Source organism: Bufo bufo, chromosome 3 (assembly GCF_905171765.1).
Source record: "Bufo bufo chromosome 3, aBufBuf1.1, whole genome shotgun sequence".
Lineage (NCBI taxonomy): Eukaryota > Metazoa > Chordata > Amphibia > Anura > Bufonidae > Bufo > Bufo bufo.
The window spans coordinates 99592720-99619662 of record NC_053391.1 but is presented as its reverse complement, the minus strand read 5'-3'; the positions used below and the strand labels follow the sequence as shown (position 1 = coordinate 99619662).

The following is a 26943-nucleotide window of genomic DNA, read 5'->3' as shown; positions in this document are numbered from 1 at the left end:
CGAATTTGAAGGTAGCCACGTGAGTGCTGGAGGAATTAAACCAGAAAGTGGTCAATATGTAGCCATCCTTCTATTTTTGTTGGGTGATGGCCACTTGTCCTCCTGTCTTTGGAAGATTCTGTGTATATGTGACCGTGTAGGTGTAGACAAAAAGTAGCAGAGCGATAACTTGCAACAGGCATCATGCAGATTCAGCGGTGTTTCCCTTGATATCTGGAGCTGGCACTCGTATTCTTTTGCAATGTGATGCGTGGATCCAGTTAGGTCTCCCCTCGAGTTTTACAGAAGTTGGGGTGGTCAGCAGCACCTGGTAAGGTCCCTCATATCGTGGTTCGAGGGTGCTTCTGATATGCTTTTTGACCACCACCCACTCTCCGGGTTTCAGAGTGTGGCTTCCTTCTAGGGAGTTAGGATCTGGAATGGAAGAGAAAACTTGTGCATGTATGTTAGACAATTGTTTACTCAGAGCTATCACATATTTGGCAACATATTCATAATGCATTTGCAACTTTTGCAGGAAATACTGTCCCATCCTTGGCCCTGTCCCAAATAGGATCTTGTATGGTGTCAGTTTGTGTGGAGGCCTTGGTGTGTGCCTAACTTAAAAGAGTGCTATAGGCAAGCACTGAACCCAATTGAGCCCTGTCTCCCTGGTCATCTTCAACATTTTTTACTTCAACACCCCGTTCAATATTTCAACTTTGCCGCTGCTTTGGGGCCTGTAGGGGGTGTTATACGCCAGGTGCGACCCTACCATTTCCCAGACTTCTTGGGCTAATCTGGCAGTGAATGCTGCGCCCTGAACACTATCAATGACCTCAGGTACTCCGAACCTACAGACAAGCTCCTGCATCAGTTTTTTAGCAGTAGTAGTTGCTGTCTGATTTCGGACGGGGTAGGCTTCTGGCCACCCAGAAAACAAGTCTATCACTACCAGCACATATTGAAACCCTTGGCACATTGGTATCTGGATATGGTCGATTTGTATCCTCTGAAAAAGATATAAGGCCTTTGGGCTCGGTTCTACCTGGATTACACTCTGCGCAGATGGGGCACGCTTGAGTATGTCTCACCAGGACGGGGGTGATCCCTGGGGCCACCCATATTTTATCAATTAGCTCTTTCATGATGGTTTTGGATTGGTGGGTGGGTCCTTGAGCTATTGAGGCTATTAGGGTATAGAGAGTTCTGGGTAGGCATACTCTCTTTCCCTGAGTCCGGATTAGTCTTCGAGGGCTGACTCTTTCAACCAGGTTTCCTTTTCCCTCTTCCATTGCTGCTCTCTTCGCGGTTTGATCAGCTAGGGCATTTCCATTTGGCCTCAGGTATGTGTATGGGCCTTTACCTTGATCACTGCCACTTGCGCGGGCAGGAGTGCTGCTGCCATTAGAGCCGCTACTGCTGAGGCATTTTTGATTGGGGTTCCTGCGGCTGTGATCTAATCCCATGCCTTCCATATTAGTCCAAAGTCATGAACCACTCCAAAGGCATATCTGGAATCCATGTAGATATTAGCGGTGGAATCTTTTGCCATAAGGGAAGGCTTCGGTGAGGGCAATGAGTTCAGCCTCCTGTGCTGACTGGTCTGGGCGCAATTGTTTTGCACACAGCACTTCATGCTCACTAGTGACTACCATGCCTGTATGGGATTTCCCTTTGTCATCGACGTACCTTGAGCCGTCCACAAAGAAGGGTTTGTCAGAGGAGTGTCTTGGACCGATGGTGGTGTCCCTACTTCAGCTTCCATCATTGTGATGCAATCATGATCCTGTTCCTGGCAAAGAGAGTCATTTGAGGTCCAAAATTCTTCCTCCTGAAGATCTTCTTCAGCATGCAGATCAATAAAATCTTCAGAAGCATCTCCTGAATCTCTAGTATACTCCCCCCTTGGAAGAGGAAGGAGTGTAGCAGGGTTAAGTATGTGACATTTCTGAATGGTGACATTATCTGGCAGGGACAGACTACACTGCAGCCGGAGGTGGCGTTGTGCAGTGAGGTGTTTGGTGAGTTTGGGTAAGAACTCCAGTAGCGTGACCTTGATGACATATAGCCTGAAGGGAAGGCTGTAGTTAGGAATCCCAAGGACCGGAGCGGTTGCAATTGCTGTCTTCAACTTGTCAAAGGACTCATTTGTCTCCCATGTTAACTGGAACGGAGAGGTTGCATTTCGGGGAATACAGTAATATAGGGGCTGCATCAGTACTGAGGCATTGGGGAACCAGGGTCGGCAGTTTACTACCTTGGGCAATACAGTGTCCAAGAAAGACTACCTTGGGTAAACACAATTGGAGTTTGGTTTGAGATACTTTGCAGCCCAATTCGGCCAGGAACTGTAGGAGATAGATTGAGCAGGACAGATATTCCTGAAAGCTTGAAGCACAAAGGAGGATGCCTCTGGCTGTACCGCGATGTAGGCTAATAAGGTAGGCTTCCTTGTAACTCGGTAGTTTATACACAGGTGCTCAAGGTCATAACGAAATCAGAGCAACGCAACACATAAAACACAGTGTATCAAAATCTCATCAATTACTGTGGGGTTCTTACTTGCGTGCCCTCAAAGGCACCCCAACTGCTACCGCACCCCTTCCTCAGACAGATGACAAGAGGCTACACCAGGGGACACAGTATAGGCAAGATTACTCAGTTTTCTTACCTCATATCACGGGTAGCGATCCCGGTGTCCGGTGGTGCGCCCCTACTATGTCTGTTCTCCGGGGGTACGGAGATCAGGGGGGTCCAACCTTCGAGCCCCACACGTCGGGCGCCAAAATGTTCTGGTTCTGATCAATGGTCAGGTAGGTTGATACACTGCTCCAAATTAGATAAATAGATACGTGCATGCATGGCGAGAGAAATAACACTGACACTCTAGATAAGGTCAAAGCATAACTCTAATTTATTAGGTGGGGGCTTCACATTATATACCTTCCATATTAGTGGGAGGAGTGGGCTCACATGATTGGTCTTTTAGCAAGAAGGAATGTAAACAGGAAATAAGTTTAAGGCCTCTTTCACACTACGGTTTTTTTTCCGTTTTGCGGGCCGTTTTTTACGTTCCGTATACGGTCCGTATACGGAACCATTCAATTCAATGGGTCCGCAAAAAAAACGGAATGTACTCCGTATACATTCCGTTTCAGTGTTTCCGTATCTCCATTCCGTGCAAAGATAGAACATGTCCTATATTTGTCCGCAAATCATGTTCCGTGGCTCTATTAAAGTCAATGGGTCCGCAAAAAAAACAGAATGCATACGGAAATGCATCCGTATGTCTTCCGTATCCGTTCAGTTTTTTGCGGAACCATCTATTGAAAATGTTATGCCCAGCCTAATTTGCTCTATGTAATTACTGTATACTGTATATTAACAAAAATCACAGCAGTGAGAGGTATTCTTTGATTGCAATTTATTTTTTGCAGGTAATATGCGACATTCATGTGAACGCGTTTTCGGCTGTATTAGCCTTCATCAGACACTATAGAACAGAGAATATCAGTGTCATATACATATATACACAAAGCATATACATAAACTTATGTAATACACCGTAGGTGACAATAAATCAAAAGGTACATAAAAGGTAAAACAAAAGGAAAAAGAACAAACAAGCACAATAAAGCAAAAAAATGGCAAGCAGATAATTCATGAGGGACCATCCTGATGTAGAATTCCAATTCAATAGCTACATAATATCACGCTGGCATATAACATAGGACTTGTATGGCGATGCGGAGGTGCCTGAAGAGATTGATTAAGGAAAAAACCAGATCTATAAGGGTCCTCTAATGCTGTCCATTCTAATAAGTTATAGCCTGAGATAGTCACTGGTATGGTAATGAGAACAACATATCAAACAGTAGATAACCCCTAGTATGATAATGAAGATGACATAACAATCAGATAACAAGATAGCCTAATGAGTCACAAGTTAAAATGGATAACCACAGGTATGGTGATAAGGATAACATATCTGGCAGGTAAGTAACTCCAAGTATGATAAAAAAGATGTCATATCAATCTGTCATATAGATAGCTTAATCCCCACTCAGGAGGACCTACCATTGCCGCTGGAGATTGAGGGAGAGAATGTAGGACACACAGGTGTAGATTGGGTGCTGTCAGCACCAGTGGTTTGCGATGTGTGCCCATAGCAGTGTGATCCACTGCTTTAAATGTGTGCCGGAGAGCGCGCCAAGCGAGGGGGGCGGATCTGGGCAATGGAGCATGTGTGACGCCGTGCGTTCCATTGGCCGGAAGTGAACCTGCAAATGGAACGCATCGGGTCACGTGACTGCGTTCCAACGACCGGAAGTGAATCGGTCTGTTGGATGGAGTCATCTGAAACACCACTGGGGACTTGAAAAAGAAACCAAAGGATAAGGAATTGTGTGGAATAGAATAATGGAGGGAAAAGGAAGATATGGACATGACATAATGTAGTTATATGTGAAGGGAAAATATACTGTGTACATGGCCAAATGTGGAAGTATATACTGGTAATGTCGAACAGTGTGTATACAGAACTAGTGTACTACGATTATTGTGTAATGTGACATGGTATAATATTGATGTAAGTTAGTAGGAAATGTAGGTAAAGGATACAGTAGACGGCACGTGGTCCAAGAGGTGGGGATCAGGAAGCCTGTCAGAAAAAGGGGAAAATCAAGGTTAATATGATAATTGGATATATACACATAACCACATTATAATAAACATTGGATCTCGTACTCTTTGTTCATTCCTTTAGGATGAAGCGTCTGTAGTGTGTGTATCCAGTAGGCCTCTAAGAATTTGAGATTTCTGATCCTGTTGCCCCCTCTACGGGGTGGAGGTACCTGCTCTATTACCTGATATTTTAATTGGGATATGGAGTGTTTATGTTTATCAAAATGTGCCGGGACTGGTAGCAGAAGGTTTTTCCTCCGAATTGTAGATTTGTGTTGGCAGATCCTGTCTCGGGCTTTCTGAGTAGTTTCGCCTACATAAGCCATTCCGCAAGGGCATTTTATAAGGTAGATTACAAAGTCTGTGTCACAGGTAAAAAAGCCGTTTATGTTAAACGTTTTACCAGTTTGGGGGTGCGTAAATTGGGAACCTTTCTGTACATTGGAACACTGGGAACATGTGAGGCATGGGAATGTGCCTTTTCTTTGGGTCTGTAAAAAGATCTGTCTAGGTAAACGTGTATCGGAACCCAGGTCTGCCCTCACCAGGTTATCTCGTAGATTGCGGGGACGACGATTGCATGAAAGCACTGGGTTATGAAATTCCTCTATTTTAGGATATGCCTTCTTGAGAATTGGCCAGTGGTTGCGGATGATATGTAAGACTTTGTTGGTACTTGGATGAAAGGTGTGGACAAATGGGATACGTTTGTTGTTGTTTCTTGGATTCTCATTTTTGATATCAATCTTGAGGGTCTGTTCTGGGTAACCCCTGGACCTAAACCTCTGTTTCATCTCATCCTCCCTTTTTGTTAATATGGCGGGATCGTCTACTATGGTTTGTATTCTTTTGAATTGTGAACATGGTAAGGATTTTTTTGTCATGGGTGGATGGAAACTAGAGAAATGAAGTAGGCTATTGCGGTCAGTCGGTTTGCGATAAAGGTCTGTTTGGAGTTTGCCCTGGGGATTTATGGTGACAACTGTGTCCAGATAGGCTATTGATGAGTTGCTATGGTGGATGGTGAACTGGAGCTCTGGCCAAATGGAGTTTAAATGATTGTGAAATGTGCAGAGACAGATTGATATGACATCTTTTTTATCATACTTGGAGTTACTTACCTGCCAGATATGTTATCCTTATCACCATACCTGTGGTTATCCATTTTAACTTGTGACTCATTAGGCTATCTTGTTATCTGATTGTTATGTCATCTTCATTATCATACTAGGGGTTATCTACTGTTTGATATGTTGTTCTCATTACCATACCAGTGACTATCTCAGGCTATAACTTATTAGAATGGACAGCATTAGAGGACCCTTATAGATCTGTTTTTTTCCTTAATCAATCTCTTCAGGCACCTCCGCATCGCCATACAAGTCCTATGTTATATGCCAGCGTGATATTATGTAGCTATTGAATTGGAATTCTACATCAGGATGATCCCTCCCTATATCCCTCCCTATATACCAGTATATACTTCCACATTTGGCCATGTACACAGTATATTTTCCCTTCACATATAACTACATTATGTCATGTCCATATCTTCCTTTTCCCTCCATTATTCTATTCCACACAATTCCTTATCCTTTGGTTTCTTTTTCAAGTCCCCAGTGGTGTTTCAGATGACTCCATCCAACAGACCGATTCACTTCCGGTCGTTGGAACGCAGTCACGTGACCCGATGCGTTCCATTTGCAGGTTCACTTCCGGCCAATGGAACGCACGGCGTCACACGTGCTCCATTGCCCAGATCCGCCCCCCTCGCTTGGCGCGCTCTCCGGCACACATTTAAAGCAGTGGATCACACTGCTATGGGCACACATCGCAAACCACTGGTGCTGACAGCACCCAATCTACACCTGTGTGTCCTACATTCTCTCCCTCAATCTCCAGCGGCAATGGTAGGTCCTCCTGAGTGGGGATTAAGCTATCTATATGACAGATTGATATGACATCTTTTTTATCATACTTGGAGTTACTTACCTGCCAGATATGTTATCCTTATCACCATACCTGTGGTTATCCATTTTAACTTGTGACTCATTAGGCTATCTTGTTATCTGATTGTTATGTCATCTTCATTATCATACTAGGGGTTATCTACTGTTTGATATGTTGTTCTCATTACCATACCAGTGACTATCTCAGGCTATAACTTATTAGAATGGACAGCATTAGAGGACCCTTATAGATCTGTTTTTTTCCTTAATCAATCTCTTCAGGCACCTCCGCATCGCCATACAAGTCCTATGTTATATGCCAGCGTGATATTATGTAGCTATTGAATTGGAATTCTACATCAGGATGATCCCTCATGAATTATCTGCTTGCCATTTTTTTGCTTTATTGTGCTTGTTTGTTCTTTTTCCTTTTGTTTTACCTTTTATGTACCTTTTGATTTATTGTCACCTACGGTGTATTACATAAGTTTATGTATATGCTTTGTGTATATATGTATATGACACTGATATTCTCTGTTCTATAGTGTCTGATGAAGGCTAATACAGCCGAAAACGCGTTCACATGAATGTCGCATATTACCTGCAAAAAATAAATTGCAATCAAAGAATACCTCTCACTGCTGTGATTTTTGTTAAACTACACTCTGGGGTGGGAACCCTATCCACAGCGGAGAAAACCCGGTGTGAACAAATTTGTTCTACTGTATACTGTATATGCCATACGGAAAAACGGAACAGAAAAACTGAACTGAAACGGAAACACAACAGAAACAATAAACGGAACAACGGATCCGTGAAAAACGGACCGCAAATAGCCATACGGTAGTGTAAAAGAAGCCTAAGGCATATGTATGATAGAATTCCTGACAGTTTCAAGTCTTTGCTGCAAATAGTTTCAATCATAGAATGCATACTGGGGGTTGTCTCTCGGACAGACACTATTTTGTAAGTGACAAGCAAGTGTCCATTATATTCCATAACACATGTTTACTTCATATGGAAGAGGGGAATAAGCTGCTCCCAGACATGCCAAACATTTGTTTGCCCAAATACCTGTCACTAAGGGCTCATGCATACAACCGCCTGCCGGCCATGCCTGTGCTGCAGACGGCACCATGTGCCCGCCATCTGCGGATGCGCACCTATTCACTTTTTTGCAGTGTAGAGGCGCGGACAGAAAACCTACGGAAGCACTGCACAGTGTTTCCGTGGGCTTCTGATCCGTGCTTCCATTCTGCATCTCACTGTATCTTCACACGGCCGGTGCCCATATATTGTGGACCCACTATTTGCGGGCCACAATATGGGCAAGGTCGTGTGCATGAGCCCAAGGATGTGTTTATGCAGAGGTGCCCATAGACTAACAGCCAAACGTATGCCAAATCTGTACTGTTGGCATACACTTGGTAGGTATGCATTTGTATACCTTTTTATACTTCCGTTTAAATCCTCCAAAAAATAAGAAACTATGCCCGCTATCTCTATATTCACAGTCATACATGGAAAGCTAGATAAATAGTATAGATTTATAGTGGCTCACCCTTCTGATTGCTAGGGTAGGTGCTCTAACTAAAGTGTGGTTCACCCTGACCACAATAGGGGGTTAAGAATTATAAATATGTTTTATAGTGGGCACTCAATATCTGTTGCTATACATCAGGTCTAGGTCTATAGACAGTATATAAAATATATAAAATACAAAATATCTCGGTCTGTTGTGAAATATCGCGGTTTGTTGGAATTGATGACTTCAGATATATATCCAATATCTCTAAAACATATTTAAAAATTTATATAAAAATTCTCATGTGTCCTTATAAACGCTGAACCTATGTTCCTAGCGCTTCAGAGTCTCAATCGTATATTATATTATTGGTAAGAACAGTTCACAGTCTTATGCGGTATATCCGTGAGTGTAAATGTTCAATTGTACTCACTATTTGAAGTCCGGCTTGTACGTATCAGCCCGTGGTAGTTGGAACCTGCTCACAACTTATTACTGTGCGCCCCACGTGTAGCTGGCGTCCTGCGTCTTACTAGCGTTCCATGTGGTTCGGGCGTCGGAGGAATCTTTACTGGTTAGTTAGTTCAAGGTTCCTTACGTTGAGTCAGGGGTGATGTCAATTACCGTAGCTACTGAGGAAGAGGTCAGAGACTTTGAAACGCGTATAGCGGTTGGGATCCTTATATTGAAAAAGACACCTCATCATATCGGAAATATCAGCTGATCAACACGCATAGTTATGGACATAACCGCAGAGACGGTAATTGACATCACCCCTGACTCAACGTAAGGAACCTTGAACTAACTAACAAGTAAAGATTCCTCCGACGCCCGAACCACATGAAACGCATTTCTGGCGCAGTTTTTGTCTCCTTTTTATTCTACATCTAAAAGCTTTAGGTGTCCAAAGTGATTGTTCCTTATCTCCTCACCCCAGGCAGTGGGCAGCAGTCGGTGACTGGAGTTACGGCCGCAGACGATGGTAACAGTTACTGGCGAATCCGTGGGAAGACGTCGACTGTTTGTGAAAGAGGAACATTGGTTAAATGTGGACACTCTATCCGTCTAACACATGTCAATACAGGACGAAATCTACACAGCCATCACTTCACATCTCCATTATCAGGAAACCAGGTGGGTTCCATGATAACAAAAAATTATATAAATTAATTTTTTTCCATTTTTCTGTCAGCTTCTGCACGGATTAGGTCATGTGCTCCACTGCAGCCAGTGACTGGCCTCAGCGGTGTCATGTCCCAAAGAAGCATGTCCTGTCACATGATGTGCATCTTGGGGACACATTACCGCTGAGGCCAATCATTGGCTGCAATGGAGCACGTGACACGATCCATGCGGAAATTGGACAGACAGGGACCAGAAGTCCAGTGAATAGAGCCAGGGAGTTGCAACAAAGCAGTGGGCGGCAGACAAACATGGATTTTTACACAGGAAAAGAAAAAACAAATCTAGTTCCGATCACCTTAAATTTAATTTTTCATATTGGTCCCAAAGCAAGTAATATTAGTGTGATATTTAATCACAGATGTGGCTCCCAAGAATGTAGTATTGAAAAATCCAAGAGCACTCCTAAAATCTTGGAAAAGATCGTACTGTTTATCTGGGGAACGTATCTTCTTCCTCACCTTCCTGTAATCTCCTTTCAATGTTCACAAAACTTCTCAGTCACATAAACATAATTTTCGGATGTAAACCACAGTGCGACATCTGCGTGCAGCCAAAACACTGCTCATATGTAACAGCCATTGACCACAGAATTTTGCGGGTAAAATTGATGGATAATCAGCAGATTTGTGCAGCCATTGGCTGCCGCATGTATCCCTCAGAGAGTGCGGAGGGCACTTCTGTAATATACCATATTTTTCGGGCTATAATATATTTTCCATTATTCCTCCGACCTCTGTATTAGACCCCCATTCCTCTTCAGATCAAACCCCCAAGCACCATCAGACCAAAAACAAGCAAAACTTACCTCTTCTGCTCCAGACCGGAGCCTCGTCCTGCACTCGCCGCTCCCTAGTCGTCTTCCAAGCCCAGTGCTGCACTATGACGTGACATCACACAGCATCAGGTTATAGTGTGCGCCTGCTGTAAGCAGTCAGGACACAGTGCAGAGGAGTGGTGAGTAAAGCCAATGCTGCGCTTCCCTTATAGATCCCTGTGCCCTTTGCATCCATAATGGAAGTGTTCATTATCATTTGGACTATAAGAAACACTGCCATTTTCCCCCACTTTTTTTCGTCTTATAGTTCGAAAAATATGATACTGTGTTTATTTCACTCTTTTAATGACCAAATTGGCCCCTAAAGTTCAGAGTGTCTATAGCGCTCCGGAATCTGTACATTGCTGACATGTATACGCGATGTACAGCTTCCTCTGTAACTGCAGGCATAGGGGCACACATTGCTACTTCTGCCTGTGCCCGCTCTGCTCCGCTAAAGCCTGGCATAGCTCGTAGGTGCGAGGTCTCCTGAATCGATGTGCTATACCAGGCTTTAGCTGAGCAGAGCGGGCTCAGGCAGGAGCAGCAGTGTTCTATGCAGAGCCCCTGCCTGTGCCCGGTCCACTCGGCTAAAAGCACTGCTTAGTACATGGTTCCGGGACACCTGCACCTTATGCCTCATGCACACAACCGTTGTTTTGGTCCGCATCCAAGCCGCAGTATTTGCGGCTTGGGTGCGGACCCATTCACTGCAATGGGGCCGCCAAAGATGCGGACAGCACTCTGTGTGCTGTCCGCATCCGTTGCTCCGTTCCGTGGCCACGCAAAAAAAATATAACATGTTCTATTCGTGTCTGTTTTGCAGACAAGAATAGGCATTTTTACAATGGGCCGCCTGTTCCGTTCCGCAAATTGCGGAAGGCACACGGGCGGCTTCCGTGTTTTGCGTACAGCAAAAAACGGAACGGTCGTGTGCATGAGGCCTATATGTTATGCCAGGTTTTAGCTGTGAGGATCAGACACAGGCAGAGCAGCTATGTGCACTCCTGCCAGTACAGAGCTCACTGTGCATGCAGTTTTGTGGACTCCATACACGGCATACATGTCAGCAGTGTACAGATTTGAAAGAGCTATAGCAGCCTAAATTTCGGAGGCCTATTTTATCATAAAACAGTAAAGAAAATAAATTGTATTACAGAAATTAATCATATGCTATTTAGAATTGTTTAAAAAAGTTATATAAAAGGTTAGTTTTCCTTTAAAACCTGTAGACTGTCTATGGCAGGGGTGCACAGCCGGCGGGCCGCATGCGGCCCCCAGAGCCAAGGTTTGCCGCCCCCATCCTCCTGGACAGAAACACAGATGATCATGTGATCAGCTATGTTTCTGCCATGAGCGTCACACGAGACAGCATTACAGCTTCTGCTCCCGCACTGTAACAGGAGCAGGTCTGTTCACGGCTGTCGTGACATTAGGCGAGCCAAGGAGAAGGCAGAAGCAGTGTATCAGCGCTTCTGCCTTCTCCTCAGATAGGTGAGCGGTGGACTATGCAGGATGGACCCGGCTTTAGGCAGAGGAGAGCAGAGCCTGGAGGGTCAGGAGACCCTGCTCAGCTCTGTCTTGTACGAAGCAGGTTGATTTCCCTGTAACTTGGGCTCCTTTGGATGTACCAGTTACAGTGGAACTAGTGCAAAAAAATCTCCTATTGTCTCCTAAAGGTCTTTCAGTGACCTCTTGGGGACAAATTATGTGGAAAAAATATATATATTAAAAAAAAAAATGTTAAAAAATTATTTTAAAAAAATAAATAAAAGAACATTTTTATGATCCATTGGGGGACATTTTGTGTTGCAAAAATATATACGTATATAAAAATAAAAAAAATTATAGAAAACTATTTAAAACATTTAAAAAAAAATAATAAACTACAAGTAAAATAAAAAAAAGTGCAAAATAATAGTGTTCATTGTCCCCCAATATTAGCCTAGAGGTTTGGACCCTTTAAAATGTAACTTTTATTGGTTCAATTAAAAAGCAAAACACATCACCCTGTGATAACTGGGTGACCGAAAAATATCAGGACATGATGTCGCCCAGCTACCACCGTGAATAGGTGAAATTAATAAGATGTAAATAGTGCAAATTCCACAAGGGCACTTGTGACATTAGTGATAGGTATAGGTTTTGGGGGAAGGTTAGGGCACTTTTGATGGGTGCTGGGGATGATTCTCTCCCTGTACCCGCCCTAGGTTAACCCTTTGCCCAGGGATGATGGTGGGATCTCCCTGTCCCCGTGCCTGCCCTGTCTGGCCCTGTACAACCCTGCACGTTAGAAATTTCACACAAATAATAATGTCAATTTTAACCCCGACGCATTTCCCCACCACGGTTCATCAGGGGGTCGGTTAGAGGAGGATAATAGTTGTAAATAACATCATAGATAAAAAAATAGATAAACAAATGTACTATGTCCTGGGTGATACAGTAAGGCAGGCCATGCTTGGGGCTGGATAAATCACAAAGGCTCTCTTATTGGTGAAGAGGGATGTCACTGATGTGCCCCAACGATGTCCGGACTGCCACCTGCCGTGTTTGGTAAGGCAGTTCATTGTCCCCCAACAGTCTTTTTATGACCCCTTGGAGGACATACCCATATTTTTTTAAAGGAGAACAATAAGAAAAAAATATTTTTCATTAACCCTCAGGTCAGACCAGCAGTCAGAACCTCAATATTAATCAGACCTCAGCTCACAGCCCCTATCAGACCCCCAATGTTAATAAGACCTCAGATCAGACCCCAATGTGAATGACCCCCAATCAGACCTCAGATAAGAGCTGCATTGCCTCTCATTAGCCCCCATTGCCTCTCATCAGCCCCTATATGAGCCCCCATTCCTCTTAGCAGCCCCCATGCCTATGTGCAGCCACCATATGTGCCCCCATGCCTCTTAGTAGCTCCCATATGAGCCCCCATGCCACAGAAAACTTTAAAATTCGATCCACTTCCTCCTGCTGTCAGCTGTGCTGTGAAGGCTGCGCACAGCGTGAGATCACAGAGCGCACTCACTCTGTGCGCATCCCTGCACAGCCGACAGCTGAGGACCAGGAAGCGGTGAGTACAGAGACTACACCGCTTCCCGGTCCTCCGGTACTAATGAGCGCTTCCATAATGGAAGCTCTTCATTAGTATTCGCCCCATAAGATGCAGGGGCGTTTCTCCCCACTTTTGGGGGGGGGGGGGGGGCGTCTTGTGGGGTGAAAAATACGGTATTATGTGGCAAAAATATACACTGCTCAAAAAAATAAAGGGAACACTTAAACAACACAATGTAACTCCAAGTCAATCACACTTCTGTGAAATCAAACTGTCCACTTAGGAAGCAACACTGAGTGACAATCAATTTCACATGCTGTTGTGCAAATGGGATAGACAACAGGTGGAAATTATAGGCAATTAGCAAGACACCCCCAATAAAGGAGTGGTTCTGCAGGTGGTGACCACAGTCCACTTCTCAGTTCCTATGCTTCCTGGCTGATGTTTTGGTCACTTTTGAATGCTGGCGGTGCTTTCACTCTAGTGGTAGCATGAGACGGAGTCTACAACCCACACAAGTGGCTCAGGTAGTGCAGCTTATCCAGGATGGCACATCAATGCGAGCTGTGGCAAGAAGGTTTGCTGTGTCTGTCAGCGTAGTGTCCAGAGCATGGAGGCGCTACCAGGAGACAGGCCAGTACATCAGGAGACGTGGAGGAGGCCGTAGGAGGGCAACAACCTAGCAGCAGGACCGCTACCTCCGCCTTTGTGCAAGGAGGAACAGGAGGAGCACTGCCAGAGCCCTGCAAAATGACCTCCAGCAGGCCACAAATGTGCATGTGTCTGCTCAAACGGTCAGAAACAGACTCCATGAAGGTGATATGAGGGCCGACGTCCACAGGTGGGGGTTGTGCTTACAGCCCAACACCATGCAGGATGTTTGGCATTTGCAGAGAACACCAAGATTGGCAAATTCGCCACTGGCGCCCTGTGCTCTTCACACATGAAAGCAGGTTAACACTGAGCACATGTGACAGACGTGACAGAGTCTTGAGACGCTGTGGAGAATGTTCTGCTGCCTGCAACATCCTCCAGCATGACCGGTTTGGCATTGGGTCAGTAATGGTGTGGGGTGGCATTTCTTTGGAGGGCCGCACAGCCCTCCATGTGCTCGCCAGAGGTAGTCTGACTGCCATTAGGTACCGAGATGAGATCCTCAGACCCCTTGTGAGACCATATGCTGGTGCGGTTGGCCCTGGGTTCCTCCTAATGCAAGACAATGCTAGACCTCATGTGGCTGGAGTGTGTCAGCAGTTCCTGCAAGACGAAGGCATTGATGCTATAGACTGGCCTGCCCGTTCCCCAGACCTGAATCCAATTGAGCACATCTGGGACATCATGTCACGCTCTATCCACCAACGTCACGTTGCACCACAGACTGTCCAGGAGTTGGCAGATGCTTTAGTCCAGGTCTGGGAGGAGATCCCTCAGGAGATCGTCCGCCACCTCATCAGGAGCATGCACAGGCGTTGTAGGGAGGTCATACAGGCACGTGGAGGCCACACACACTACTGAGCCTCATTTTGACTTGTTTTAAGGACATTACATCAAAGTTGGATCAGCCTGTAGTGTGTTTTTCCACTTTAATTTTGAGTGTGACTCCAAATCCAGACCTCCATGGGTTGAAAAATTTGATTTCCATTTTTTAATCTTTGTGTGATTTTGTTGTCAGCACATTCAACTATGTAAAGAACAAAGTATTTCAGAAGAATATTTAATTAATTCAGATCTAGGATGTGTTATTTTTGTGTTCCCTTTATTTTTTTGAGCAGTGTATAAAAAAAAAAAAAGTAATAAACCAGTTATAAAAAAAAATATAATAAAATACAAATAAAAGGAAAAAGTGAAAAATTAACAAAGTGTCAGTGTCCCCCCAAAGGTCTTTTTATTACCTTTTGGGGGATATATTTAGTAGCAGAAATATATTAAAAATTAGGTTAAAAACACAAAAAAATAATAAAATACATAGAAGACAAAACACCCACACCAACCAAAACGGTCACCATTATCGCCCTATTCACGTGAAACCATACATATTATTAGATAACAAAACAACTGACACAAAATAGGGAACTAATTAGAGTAATTTATTTTGGTGTCAATTTTTTCATATTTAAAGAATAAAGAGCTATAGTTTGAAAATACTTTAAAAAAATGTTTTGTACAGTTTTTTTCCCCCAAATAAAAAAAATAAATAAATTATAAGGCCCTATGTGTCAAGTAAAAAATTGTTGCAAAAATTATTTCGGTAGTCACGACACATAAAACATAAAGTTCCAAATGTTTGAACCACCACGTGCGCTCACAAAAAAATTGACTGTTTAGGCCTGGTTATTAAAGTGTTAACCAATAAGCACTTTCCCCACTAGTAAGGTAAAGTGCTTACTGGTTAATACATGGCGCCTGTAACTGGGGGGCAGGAGGTGGTAATAACCAATGAGCGCCAGCCTCTGCAGTAAAGGAAAGCTCTGATTTATGAATAGGAGGCAGGATGGAAGGAAATGTCGCCACTTTTACTGGGTTTTTTCTGTAAAAAAGACTTTTTAACAGGTTCCTGCAGCACTGCCCCTGAATTAAAAGATTTATATTTACATGCTCCATGCCGCCCTGGTCTTTTGCGCTGCCTCCATCTTCCGGTTCCCGCGCTGTTTACACCTGGCAGTGCATGGCCATGGTCACATACGCCTCTCCAGTCAATGATTGGCTTCAGTGGTGACATGCTGCTTGTGGCCACATCACTGCTGAAGCCAGTCATTGGCTTGAGAGGTGTATGTGACCATGGCCATGCACAGCCAGGTGAAAACAGCGCGGGTACCGGAAAATGGATGCAGCAGGGGCAGTGCGGAGGACCGCACCGGTAGGGGAGCAGGTAAGTTTAACTTTGATTTAAGGGGCCATGCTGCAGCAACGTGTTCGAAATTCATTTTCACTGGGAAATCTCTTCATAAGAACGCTCATTCATAATAACTGGCCGGTATAATCGCGCCGCACATCTTTGTGTAATCAGGGATGTGCTGCCGATAATCAATATAACTAAATGAAGGAGGAAGGACTGTGATGGCGATCACTCCTCCCCAATCACTTTACATTGGCCTGTGTAATAGGCTGATGCAAATGAGCGCTCATCAACATTTATTTTTATTTGCGGCCCCTTGAAATAGAGCGTTGTGACAATGCGGCCCTCAGACCAAAAAAGGTTGTGTGCACCCCTGGTCTATGGGATAATGATTTAAAGTGGTACTACAGCTAAAGTTTTACAAAAACTAAGGAATGCTTTAAATGGTTACCGTACCTTCAGCAAACTGTATAAATCATTTCTATGGGTGAATATAAGAAACTTTGTAATATATATTATCAGAGAGGGAAAAAAATGACAGAGCTGAACCCGGACAACCACTTTTTTTTATTTTTATAATTGTCTTTTTATTGAAGGAAGTACCGTATTTTTCGCTTTATAAGACGCACTTTTTCCCCCCCAAAAGTGGGGGGAAAATGACAGTGCGTCTTATAAAACGATGGTTGACTTTTTTTACAGGGCTGACACGGATGTATCGCGGGCCGCTATTCTGCACAGTGTGGCCGGCGATACAGTCACAGTGCGGGGAGGGAGGAGGGGCTGGAGGCAACTCACAGCGGGCCCGGTGCAGTCACTGTAGTACACCGGGCCCCGCGCACAGAAGTCTCTTAGTATGTAAAATCTTTCATTAATGCTTTATACCATAAATCGCTCTCCTTTTGATAAACTTTACTAGCCTAATCGCCTGCATCAGTACTCACTATGAATGTAGCGTGCGGTCCGGCCGGCGTGTGACTGACGTCACGCTCCTCCCACTTCATTAATGAAGCAGGAGCAGGATGAAGTCATGCGCCGGAGGGACCGCACGCTACATTCATAGTGAGTACTGATGCAGGCGATTAGGCTAGTAAAGTTTATCAAAAGGAGAGCGATTTATGGTATAAAGCATTAATGAAAGATTTTACATACTAAGAGACTTCTGTGCACAGGGCCCGGTGTACTACAGTGACTGCACCGGGCCCCGCTGTGAGTTGCCTCCAGCCCCTCCGCCATCCCCGCACTGTGACTGATGTATCGCCGGCTACACTGTACAGCATAGCGGCCCGCGATACATCCGTGTCAGCTAGTTTATCAAAAGGAGAGCGATTAATTCAGGATTAAAGAAATATTTTACATTCAAACAATAAAGTACTGTAATGCTGTGAAACATAGGGCCATGAGGGGGACCAGCATAAGATGCTATATGTGTGTCACCCACACATATAGCATCTTATGCTGGCCCCCCTCATGGTCCTATGTTTCACAGCACACATCCGCCATAACAGTGCATCATCCATAGACCCCCCCCATAACAGTGCATCATCCACAGATTCCCCCCCATAACAGTGCATCATCCATAGATCCCCCCCATAACAGTGCATCATCCATAGATCCCCCCCATAACAGTGCGTCATCCACAGAGCCCCATAACAGTGTCATCCCCAGACCATTAGTTCAAAATCCACCAAAAGCACACCTTTTGGTTCAAAATATTTTTTTTCTTATTTTCCTCCTCAAAAACCTAGGTGCGTCTTATAATCAGGTGCGTCTTATAAAGCGAAAAATACGGTATATAAGAAACATAAACATTTCTTTGTGAAATCTGTTAACATCCAAGTGACCAGCATACATGAAAGATTTGACATTGCAAATAATTTTCAAAAATGCATACCAAGCAGTTCCATTTCTGCCAACACATATTGGTATAAACCACAATCAATAGAAAGGTAGATTTGAGCAGGCTAGTTTACAACCAAAGAGGCTGAACCCAATAGTAATATAACTGGACAAGAACAGTCCTCGAATATGTTTATGTAATATATAACAATTGAGTTACAATGGTCAAAAGACAAGACACAAGAGGGTAGAGAGGGGGGGGGAGGAATGCTACACAATGATCTCTGTGAATGTGTCCCACGGCTGCCATACTTTATGAAATTTGTCTGTAGTGTTATTGAAAAGCGCGGTTAGGTGTTCCATTCGTCTAACATCCATAACACTGGAGATTAGGTCAGGCCGAGTCGGTATGTCCTGTCTTTTCCAGTATTTAGCTATAAGGCGTCTAGTTGCCGACAATATACGAAGCACTAAGTAGAGTACATGTTTCTTTAGTACCGTTGGAGGCATGTTCAGTAAAAACATATAAGTGTCGAGTGAGAATTTTACATTAGTTAGTTGCAGAATAAGGTGTTGGGTTTTGTTAGGAGTTATACATGTTAACATGTTTACTGCCACCTGTAGGCTATATAGATATGACAGTTTATAACCTTTGTTATATTGTTTGTGTCTGAATAAAGTTTGTTGAATTACCTCACATCACCTCAGGAAACATGGTGTCAGAAGTGGAGAGGGCTTTGGTGTTGTAGAAACCACTAAAGTCCTAATATCAGAACAAAAGATCAACAAGAATAGTTTCTCTGGTAATTTATTAATAAGAGACACACCGTGTTACAGAAAATGGCTGCAAACAACTTCCCTGTGCCGTCTCCCATGGACTGTAAAGGGGACCTGGCAGTTAACTGGACATATTTCAAATCCCAGTGGGAAGATTATGAGGTGGCAACTGAACTTGATAAGAAAGACTCCAAGGTAAGGATAGCGACACTGCGCTCAGTGATGGGGAGAGACGGTCTGCGTATTTATCAGCACCTCTCACTCTCTGATGCCGACAAGCAGGACATAGAGAAAACTCTGGATGCATTACAGAGCCATTTTATGCCTTCACGTAACATCATTTATGAGAGGTACATATTCAATACCACAAACCAAGGCCCATTGGAAACTATAGATCAGTATGTGACTAGACTGAGGCAGCTAGCCGCTACATGTGAGTTTGGAGTATTACATGATGAACTTATCAGAGACAGAATAGTTCTGGGATCAAAAGACATTAATGCTAGAAAGCGAATGCTCAGAGTACCAGACCTGAACCTACAGAGAGCCATTGATATGTGTAGAAGCCATGAACTTACAGAAATGCAAATACAAGCAATGCATAAAAGCAAAAGTGAAACTGAAGCTGTACATTATACTGCTAAAACCTATAAAAAGCCCATGAAAGAAAGCAAAGTAAAAACAATCAGATGTAGATACTGTGGAAACAACCACCCCTGGGGGAGAGACCACTGTCCTGCATATGGAGAAACCTGTAGTAAATGCAAAAAGCAAAAGCATTTTTCTAGAGTATGCAGGCAGAAAGCACATGCCAGAATACATATGGCTGCACAGATCAAGAGCAGCAGCTCAGAAGAATCAGTATTCACTATTATTCATAAAATAGGAGCAGTAAGCAGTCCAGGGTCACAGTGGTTTGTACCACTAGAACTCAGCATTGACAGAGAAGCAGGGGGAAGGTTACACTGTCAGTTAGACTGTGGGGCCACCTGCAACCTTATGACATACAAAGACTATTGCAAAATTGTTAAAGAAGGAAAGCCAACATTACAGAAGAGTAATTTCAAATTAAAATGGTACAATGATACCTATATGATACCTATGGGCCAATGTAATCTAAATTGTACATATAAAGATAAAACATATACACTGCAATTCCAAGTTGTCCAAGGTAAACACAAACCACTTCTCTCAGCAGAAACATGTCAGAAAATGGGCCTCCTTACACTGAATGTAGAACATAATGTATTAATACATGATGACCAGCAAACAACTACAACCTAACCCTTTTCTTATGAAATGATCACAACTGAATATAGAGACATTTTCAAAGGACTAGGGTGTCTACCTGGAGAGTATCACCTAGAAATAGATGAAGCAATACCTCCTGTTCAACACCAACCACGTAGAGTGCCGGCTCCACTTAAAGCAGACTTAAAGGCGAATATAGAGAGATTAGAGACACTGGGAGTGATAAAAAAGGTCATAGAACCTACGACATGGATAAGTAGTATGGTTGCTGTTAAGAAACCAGGCAATCTGCGAATATGCATCGATCCCAAAGACTTAAATAAAGCACTAAAACGCTCACATTATCCAATGCCCACTATAGAGGAAATCCTGCCAAGTTTAACAAATGCAAAAGTATTTTCTGTCTTAGATGCTAAGGATGGCTTCTGGCAAGTAAAACTGGACACTAAAAGCAGTTATCTCACTACATTCTGGACTCCCTTTGAGCGTTACCGATGGCTACGCATGCCTTTTGGGATTGCTACTGCACCAGAAGAATATCAACGTAGACAACATGAAGCAGTAGAAGACCTGCCCGGAGTGGAAGTTATTGCAGATGATATATTGGTGTATGGCTGTGGTGACACTACAGAGGAGGCCACAAAGGATCATGACAAGAATTTGATTGGACTCTTAGAGAGAGCACGAAAGCTGAACCTAAAATTCAATAAAAAGAAGCTGAGATTGAGGCTATCTTCGGTACCATACATGGGACATTTACTCACAGCAGAAGGCCTGCGTCCTGATCTCGAAAAAGTCAGAGCAATTTTAGAGGTACCAAAGCCTGACAATGTACAAGCAGTTCAGAGACTGCTAGGGTTTGTAAACTACCTTTCAAAATTCTTACCACATCTTTCGGATGTATGTGAACCACTACGCAGACTGACAGACAAAGACAGCTTGTGGGCCTGGCAATCCAGCCATGATGAAGCCCTCAAGCAAATAAAAGATATTGTTACTAAACATCCAGTTTTGAGATACTACAATGTCAATGAAGAAGTAACAGTCCAATGTGATGCCAGTGAAAAAGGTCTTGGAGCAACACTTTTGCAAGGAGGTCAGCCAGTGACGTTTGCATCACGTACACTGTCTTCAACAGAACAAAGATATGCCCAGATTGAAAAGGAATATCTTGCCATTGTATATGCATGCCAGAAGTTTAATCAGTACTTACATGGAAAAAATATTATTAACATTGAGACTGATCATAAGCCACTAGAGAGCATTTTTTAAAAACCTCTCCTACTAGCACCAAAACGTCTACAGCGCATGATGCTACAGTTGCAAAAATACAACCTTAATGTGGTTTATAAAAAAGGATCAGAAATGTATATTGCAGACTTCTTATCAAGAGCAGCATTACCTCACAAAACAATGGACAAGGACACCCCAGATTATGAGATTTTCTTGATGCAATCAGAGGATGCCTTTTCTAAGGAACTGGAAGAGATAAACTTTGCAGAATATCTAAGAGTGTCTGATTTGCGCCTACAACAAATTCAGAAGTTCAAAATGAAGTCTTGCAAGCATTAAAAACTACTGTTCTTACAGGATGGCCAGACCAGAAAGAAAAAATACTGATTTGTATCAGGGACTACTGGGGCTTTAGAGATGAGATAAGCATACAAAATGGAATTCTGTATAAAGGACACAGAGTCATCATACCAAAAAACATGCGCCCAGAAATGATAGCGAGGACTCATTCTAGCCACTTAGGAATAGAAGCATGCCTTCGCAAGGCCAAGGATGTCATCTTTTGGCCACACATGGGCCCAGAGATTATAGAGGCAATAAAGAACTGTAATACTTGCAATGAGTATATGCGTAAACAAACAAAAGAACCTCTGATGACTCACAAATTGCCCACTCTACCCTGGAGCAAACTAGGCATGGACTTATTTTCCTTAACAGGACAAGATTACTTAATAATTGTTGATTATTATTCAGATTTCTGGGAAATTGATTTAGTTTCTGATACCACCTCTAAAACAATTATAGATTGTTGCAAAGCACATTTTAGCAGACATGGAATCCCTGATTCTGTAATTACAGATAACGGACCACAGTTTGTCAGCTCAGAGTTTGCACGATTTTGTAGAGAGTGGGAATTTGAACATCTTACATCATCCCCATATCACAGTCAGTCCAACGGTAAAGCTGAAGCTACTGTAAAAATAGCAAAAACACTCATAAAGAAAGCTAAACGAGATGACAAGGATATCTGGAAAGCGGTTCTTGACTGGAGAAATACCCCATCAGAAGGCACCAGCAGTAGTCCTGTACAACGGCTAATGTCAAGAAGGACCAGGACTTTACTTCCGACTGCTCAGAAACTGCTGTTTCCAAAGGTTATAAAAGGAGTGGTCGAGAACCTAACTGAAAGACGCAAAAAAGCAAAGGCATATTATGATAAAGGAGCCAAGGAACTTCCCCAACTAAGCATTGGTCAGCCAGTGCGAATACAACCATCGCCGTCGTCAACAGATGAAATTTGGCGACAAGGTATTTGTTTGGAGAAAGTTGCTCCACGATCTTATAAAGTGGAAGTAAATGGACAGTTGTACAGAAGGAATAGGAAGTTTCTGAGGACTGCAGATGACAAATCTGACATTGAAATAAGTGAAGTGATTACACCAGGTACATCTCCAGATGAGACAACTCCCAAAGAAACAGGGATGGATGATCATATGCAACAATGTGAAGCTCCTGCCACACCAAGACGTACTAGAACTAGGGTTATTAGAACACCAACAAGATATAAGGATTTTGTATGCAAGATACATTATAAAAAACATTGTCACCTTTGGAATGTATTGTGGTATCCAATCATCTTATGTTATCTCTTACTTGATTTCACAAGAAAGGGAGGATGTTAGGAGTTATACATGTTAACATGTTTACTGCCACCTGTAGGCTATATAGATATGACAGTTTATAACCTTTGTTATATTGTTTGTGTCTGAATAAAGTTTGTTGAATTACCTCACATCGCCTCAGGAAACAGGTTTCCCTCCATAGTGGGAATATAGCATGACAGTCCCAGAAAATGTGAAACAAAGACCCTGGACCAGAGCCGCACCTCCAACATGTATTAGAAACAGTAGGATTCAAGTGTTTAAGCAACTGGGGTGTTTGATACCAAAACATCAAAAGCTTATATGAATTCTCACTATAAGTCACACATGTGGATGTCATTGCCGCTCTACGCCATATAAGCTTCCAGTCACTCTGTGGTATTTCCCTCTCCAAATATCTCTCCCATTTAGACATATATGCATGGCGTATAATCCGTGGGGATTCCGGAGTTGAGAGAAGAACATACATGTCTGATATGAGACCTTTGGTGGAGGTCGAGAGTTTACATAATCACTCAAACATTGTCGGAGTAGATACCTTCGTGTCTTTAAAGGGTTTCTGTCACCCCGCAAAACTCTTTTTTTTTTTTTGGGATAGTTAGATTCCTCATAGTGCGATATAGGAGAATATAATGCTCTTACTTACTTTCATGCGGCCGATTCTTTATAAAACGAACTTTTATAATATGTAAATGAGGGCTCTACCAGCAAGTAGGGCGTCTACTTGCTGGTAGCTGCTGCAGACATCACCGAAGGAGAAGACGTCATCGGCGCAGGCGCACTGAGGGAGTGCTGAGGATACGAGCCTCCTCATCTCAGAGCGCCTGCGCCGAATGACGCGAGGCGCGCGATTTTTGAATTACTGACAGGGCCGGCCGGAGGAGGAGATCACGGCTGGCCCTGTCAATCAACACGGCGAGGGGGCGGATTTCTGCAGCAGCTACCAGCAAGTAGACGCCCTACTTGCTGGTAGAGCCCTCATTTACATATTATAAAAGTTCGTTTTATAAAGAATCGGCCGCATGAAAGTAAGTAAGAGCATTATATTCTCCTATATCGCACTATGAGGAATCTAACTATCCAAAAAAAAAAAAATGAGTTTTGCGGGGTGACAGAAACCTTTTAAATAAGGTTCTAAGCAGGTGTTGAATTTGTATATGCTGCCATCTAGAGGATTCAGGTAGATCGTATTTTTCCCTAAGCGACTCAAATGGTATAATCTCAAGGGTCCTATACTCCACTATATCAGCAAATCTAAATAATTTAAATCGAGTGTATATATACTGGCATCAATAATACAGTTTTATCGATAGAATATCGATTATAAAAAATTCTAATTTTTTTATAATCGATATTCTATCGATAAAACTGTATTATTGATGCCAGTATATACACTCGATTTATTTTATTGTGTTTGAATAAATAAGTTTGGTTCCACATCTCTCTTGGTGTTTTGAGTGCCGGTCCAATTTCCATTCACTATTTACTTTAACCACTTGCCGCTAAGCTAACGCCGAAAGGCGTCATCTCTGCGGCTCCCCCAGGCTACGCTAACGCCGATTGGCGTCATCTCGCGTGAGCCGAGATTTCCTGTGAACGCGCGCACACAGGCGCGCGCTCACAGGAACAGAAGGTAAGAGAGTGGATCTCCAGCCTGCCAGCGGCGATCGTTCGCTGGCAGGCTGGAGATGTGATTTTTTTTAACCCCTAACAGGTATATTAGACGCTGTTTTGATAACAGCGTCTAATATACCTGCTACCTGGTCCTCTGGTGGTCCCCTTTGTTTGGATCGACCACCAGAGGACACAGGTAGCTCAGTAATATGTTGCACCAAGCACCACTACACTACACCCCCCCCCTGTCACTTATTAACCCCTTATTCACCCTTGATCACCCCTGATCACCCCATATAGACTCCCTGATCACCCCCCTGTCATTGATTACCCCCCTGTCATTGATCACCCCCCTGTAAAGCTCCATTCAGATGTCCGCATGATTTTTACGGATCCACTGATAGATGGATCGGATCCGCAAAACGCATACGGACGTTTGAATGGAGCCTTACAGGGGCGTGATCAATGACTGTGGTGATCACCCCATATAGAATCCCTGATCACCCCCCTGTCATTGATTACCCCCCTGTCATTGATCACCCCCCTGTAAAGCTCCATTCAGATGTCCGCATGATTTTTACGGATCCACTGATAGATGGATCGGATCCGCAAAACGCATACGGACGTCTGAATGGAGCCTTACAGGGGCGTGATCAATGACTGTGGTGATCACCCCATATAGACTCCCTGATCACCCCCCTGTCATTGATTACCCCCCTGTCATTGATCACCCCCCTGTAAAGCTCCATTCAGATGTCCGCATGATTTTTACGGATCCACTGATAGATGGATCGGATCCGCAAAACGCATACGGACGTCTGAATGGAGCCTTACAGGGGCGTGATCAATGACTGTGGTGATCACCCCATATAGACTCCCTGATCACCCCCCTGTCATTGATTACCCCCCTGTCATTGATCACCCCCCTGTAAAGCTCCATTCAGATGTCCGCATGATTTTTACGGATCCACTGATAGATGGATCGGATCCGCAAAACGCATACGGACGTCTGAATGGAGCCTTACAGGGGCGTGATCAATGACTGTGGTGATCACCCCATATGGACTCCCTGATCACCCCCCTGTCATTGATCACCCCCCTGTCAGTGATCACCCCCCTGTCATTGATCACCCCCCTGTCATTGATCACCCCCCTGTAAGGCTCCATTCAGACGTCCGCATGATTTTTACGGATCCACTGATACATGGATCGGATCCGCAAAACGCATACGGACAACTGAATGGAGCCTTACAGGGGGGTGATCAATGACTGTGGTGATCACCCATATAGACTCCCTGATCACCCCCCTGTCATTGATCACCCCCCTGTCATTGATCACCCCCCTGTAAGGCTCCATTCAGACATTTTTTTGGCCCAAGTTAGCGGAAATTAATTTTTTTTTCTTACAAAGTCTCATATTCCACTAACTTGTGTCAAAAAATAAAATCTCACATGAACTCACCATACCCCTCACGGAATCCAAATGCGTAAAATTTTTTAGACATTTATATTCCAGACTTCTTCTCACGCTTTAGGGCCCCTAGAATGCCAGGGCAGTATAAATACCCCACATGTGACCCCATTTCGGAAAGAAGACACCCCAAGGTATTCCGTGAGGGGCATATTGAGTCCATGAAAGATTGAAATTTTTGTCCCAAGTTAGCGGAAAGGGAGACTTTGTGAGAAAAAATAATATATATCAATTTCTGCTAACTTGTGCAAAAAAAAAAAAATTTTTTATGAACTCGCCATGCCCCTCATTGAATACCTTGGGGTGTCTTCTTTCCAAAATGGGGTCACATGTGGGGTATTTATACTGCCCTGGCATTCTAGGGGTCCTAAAGCGTGAGAAGAAGTCTGGGATCCAAATATCTAAAAATGCCCTCATAAAATGAATGTGGGCCCCTTTGCGCATCTAGGCTGCAAAAAAGTGTCACACATGTGGTATCGCCGTACTCAGGAGAAGTTGGGCAATGTGTTTTGGGGTGTCATTTTACATATACCCATGCTGGGTGAGATAAATATCTTGTTCAAATGCCAACTTTGTATAAAAAAAATGGGAAAAGTTGTCTTTTGCCGAGATATTTCTCTCACCCAGCATGAGTATATGTAAAAAGACACCCCAAAACACATTGCCCAACTTCTCCTGAATACGGCAATACCACATGTGTGACACTTTTTTGCAGCCTAGGTGGGCAAAGGGGCCCACATTCCAAAGAGCACCTTTAGGATTTCACAGGTCATTTACCTACTTACCACACATTAGGGCCCCTGGAAAATGCCAGGGCAGTATAACTACCCCACAAGTGACCCCATTTTGGAAAGAAGACACCCCAAGGTATTCCATGAGGGGCATGGCGAGTTCCTAGACTTTTATATTTTTTGTCACAAGTTAGCGGAAAATGATGATTTTTTTATTTTTATTTTTTTCCCTTACAAAGTCTCATATTCCACTAACTTGTGACAAAAAATAAAAAACTTCCATGAACTCACTATGCCCATCAGCGAATACCTTGGGGTGTCTTCTTTCCAAAATGGGGTC

The 26943-nt window shown here is 43.5% G+C and overlaps 1 protein-coding gene across 1 annotated transcript in view; it reads left to right on the top strand.

Annotated features, from left to right (window-relative positions):
• The window catches only part of LOC120993638 (stromal cell-derived factor 2-like), a 32337-nt gene that overhangs the window by 373 nt on the left and 5021 nt on the right, over positions 1-26943 (top strand). The window contains exon 2 of the mRNA XM_040422116.1: positions 9040-9273. Coding sequence (XP_040278050.1) covers positions 9040-9273 — 234 coding nt within the window. The remainder of the gene's footprint in view (positions 1-9039; positions 9274-26943) is intronic.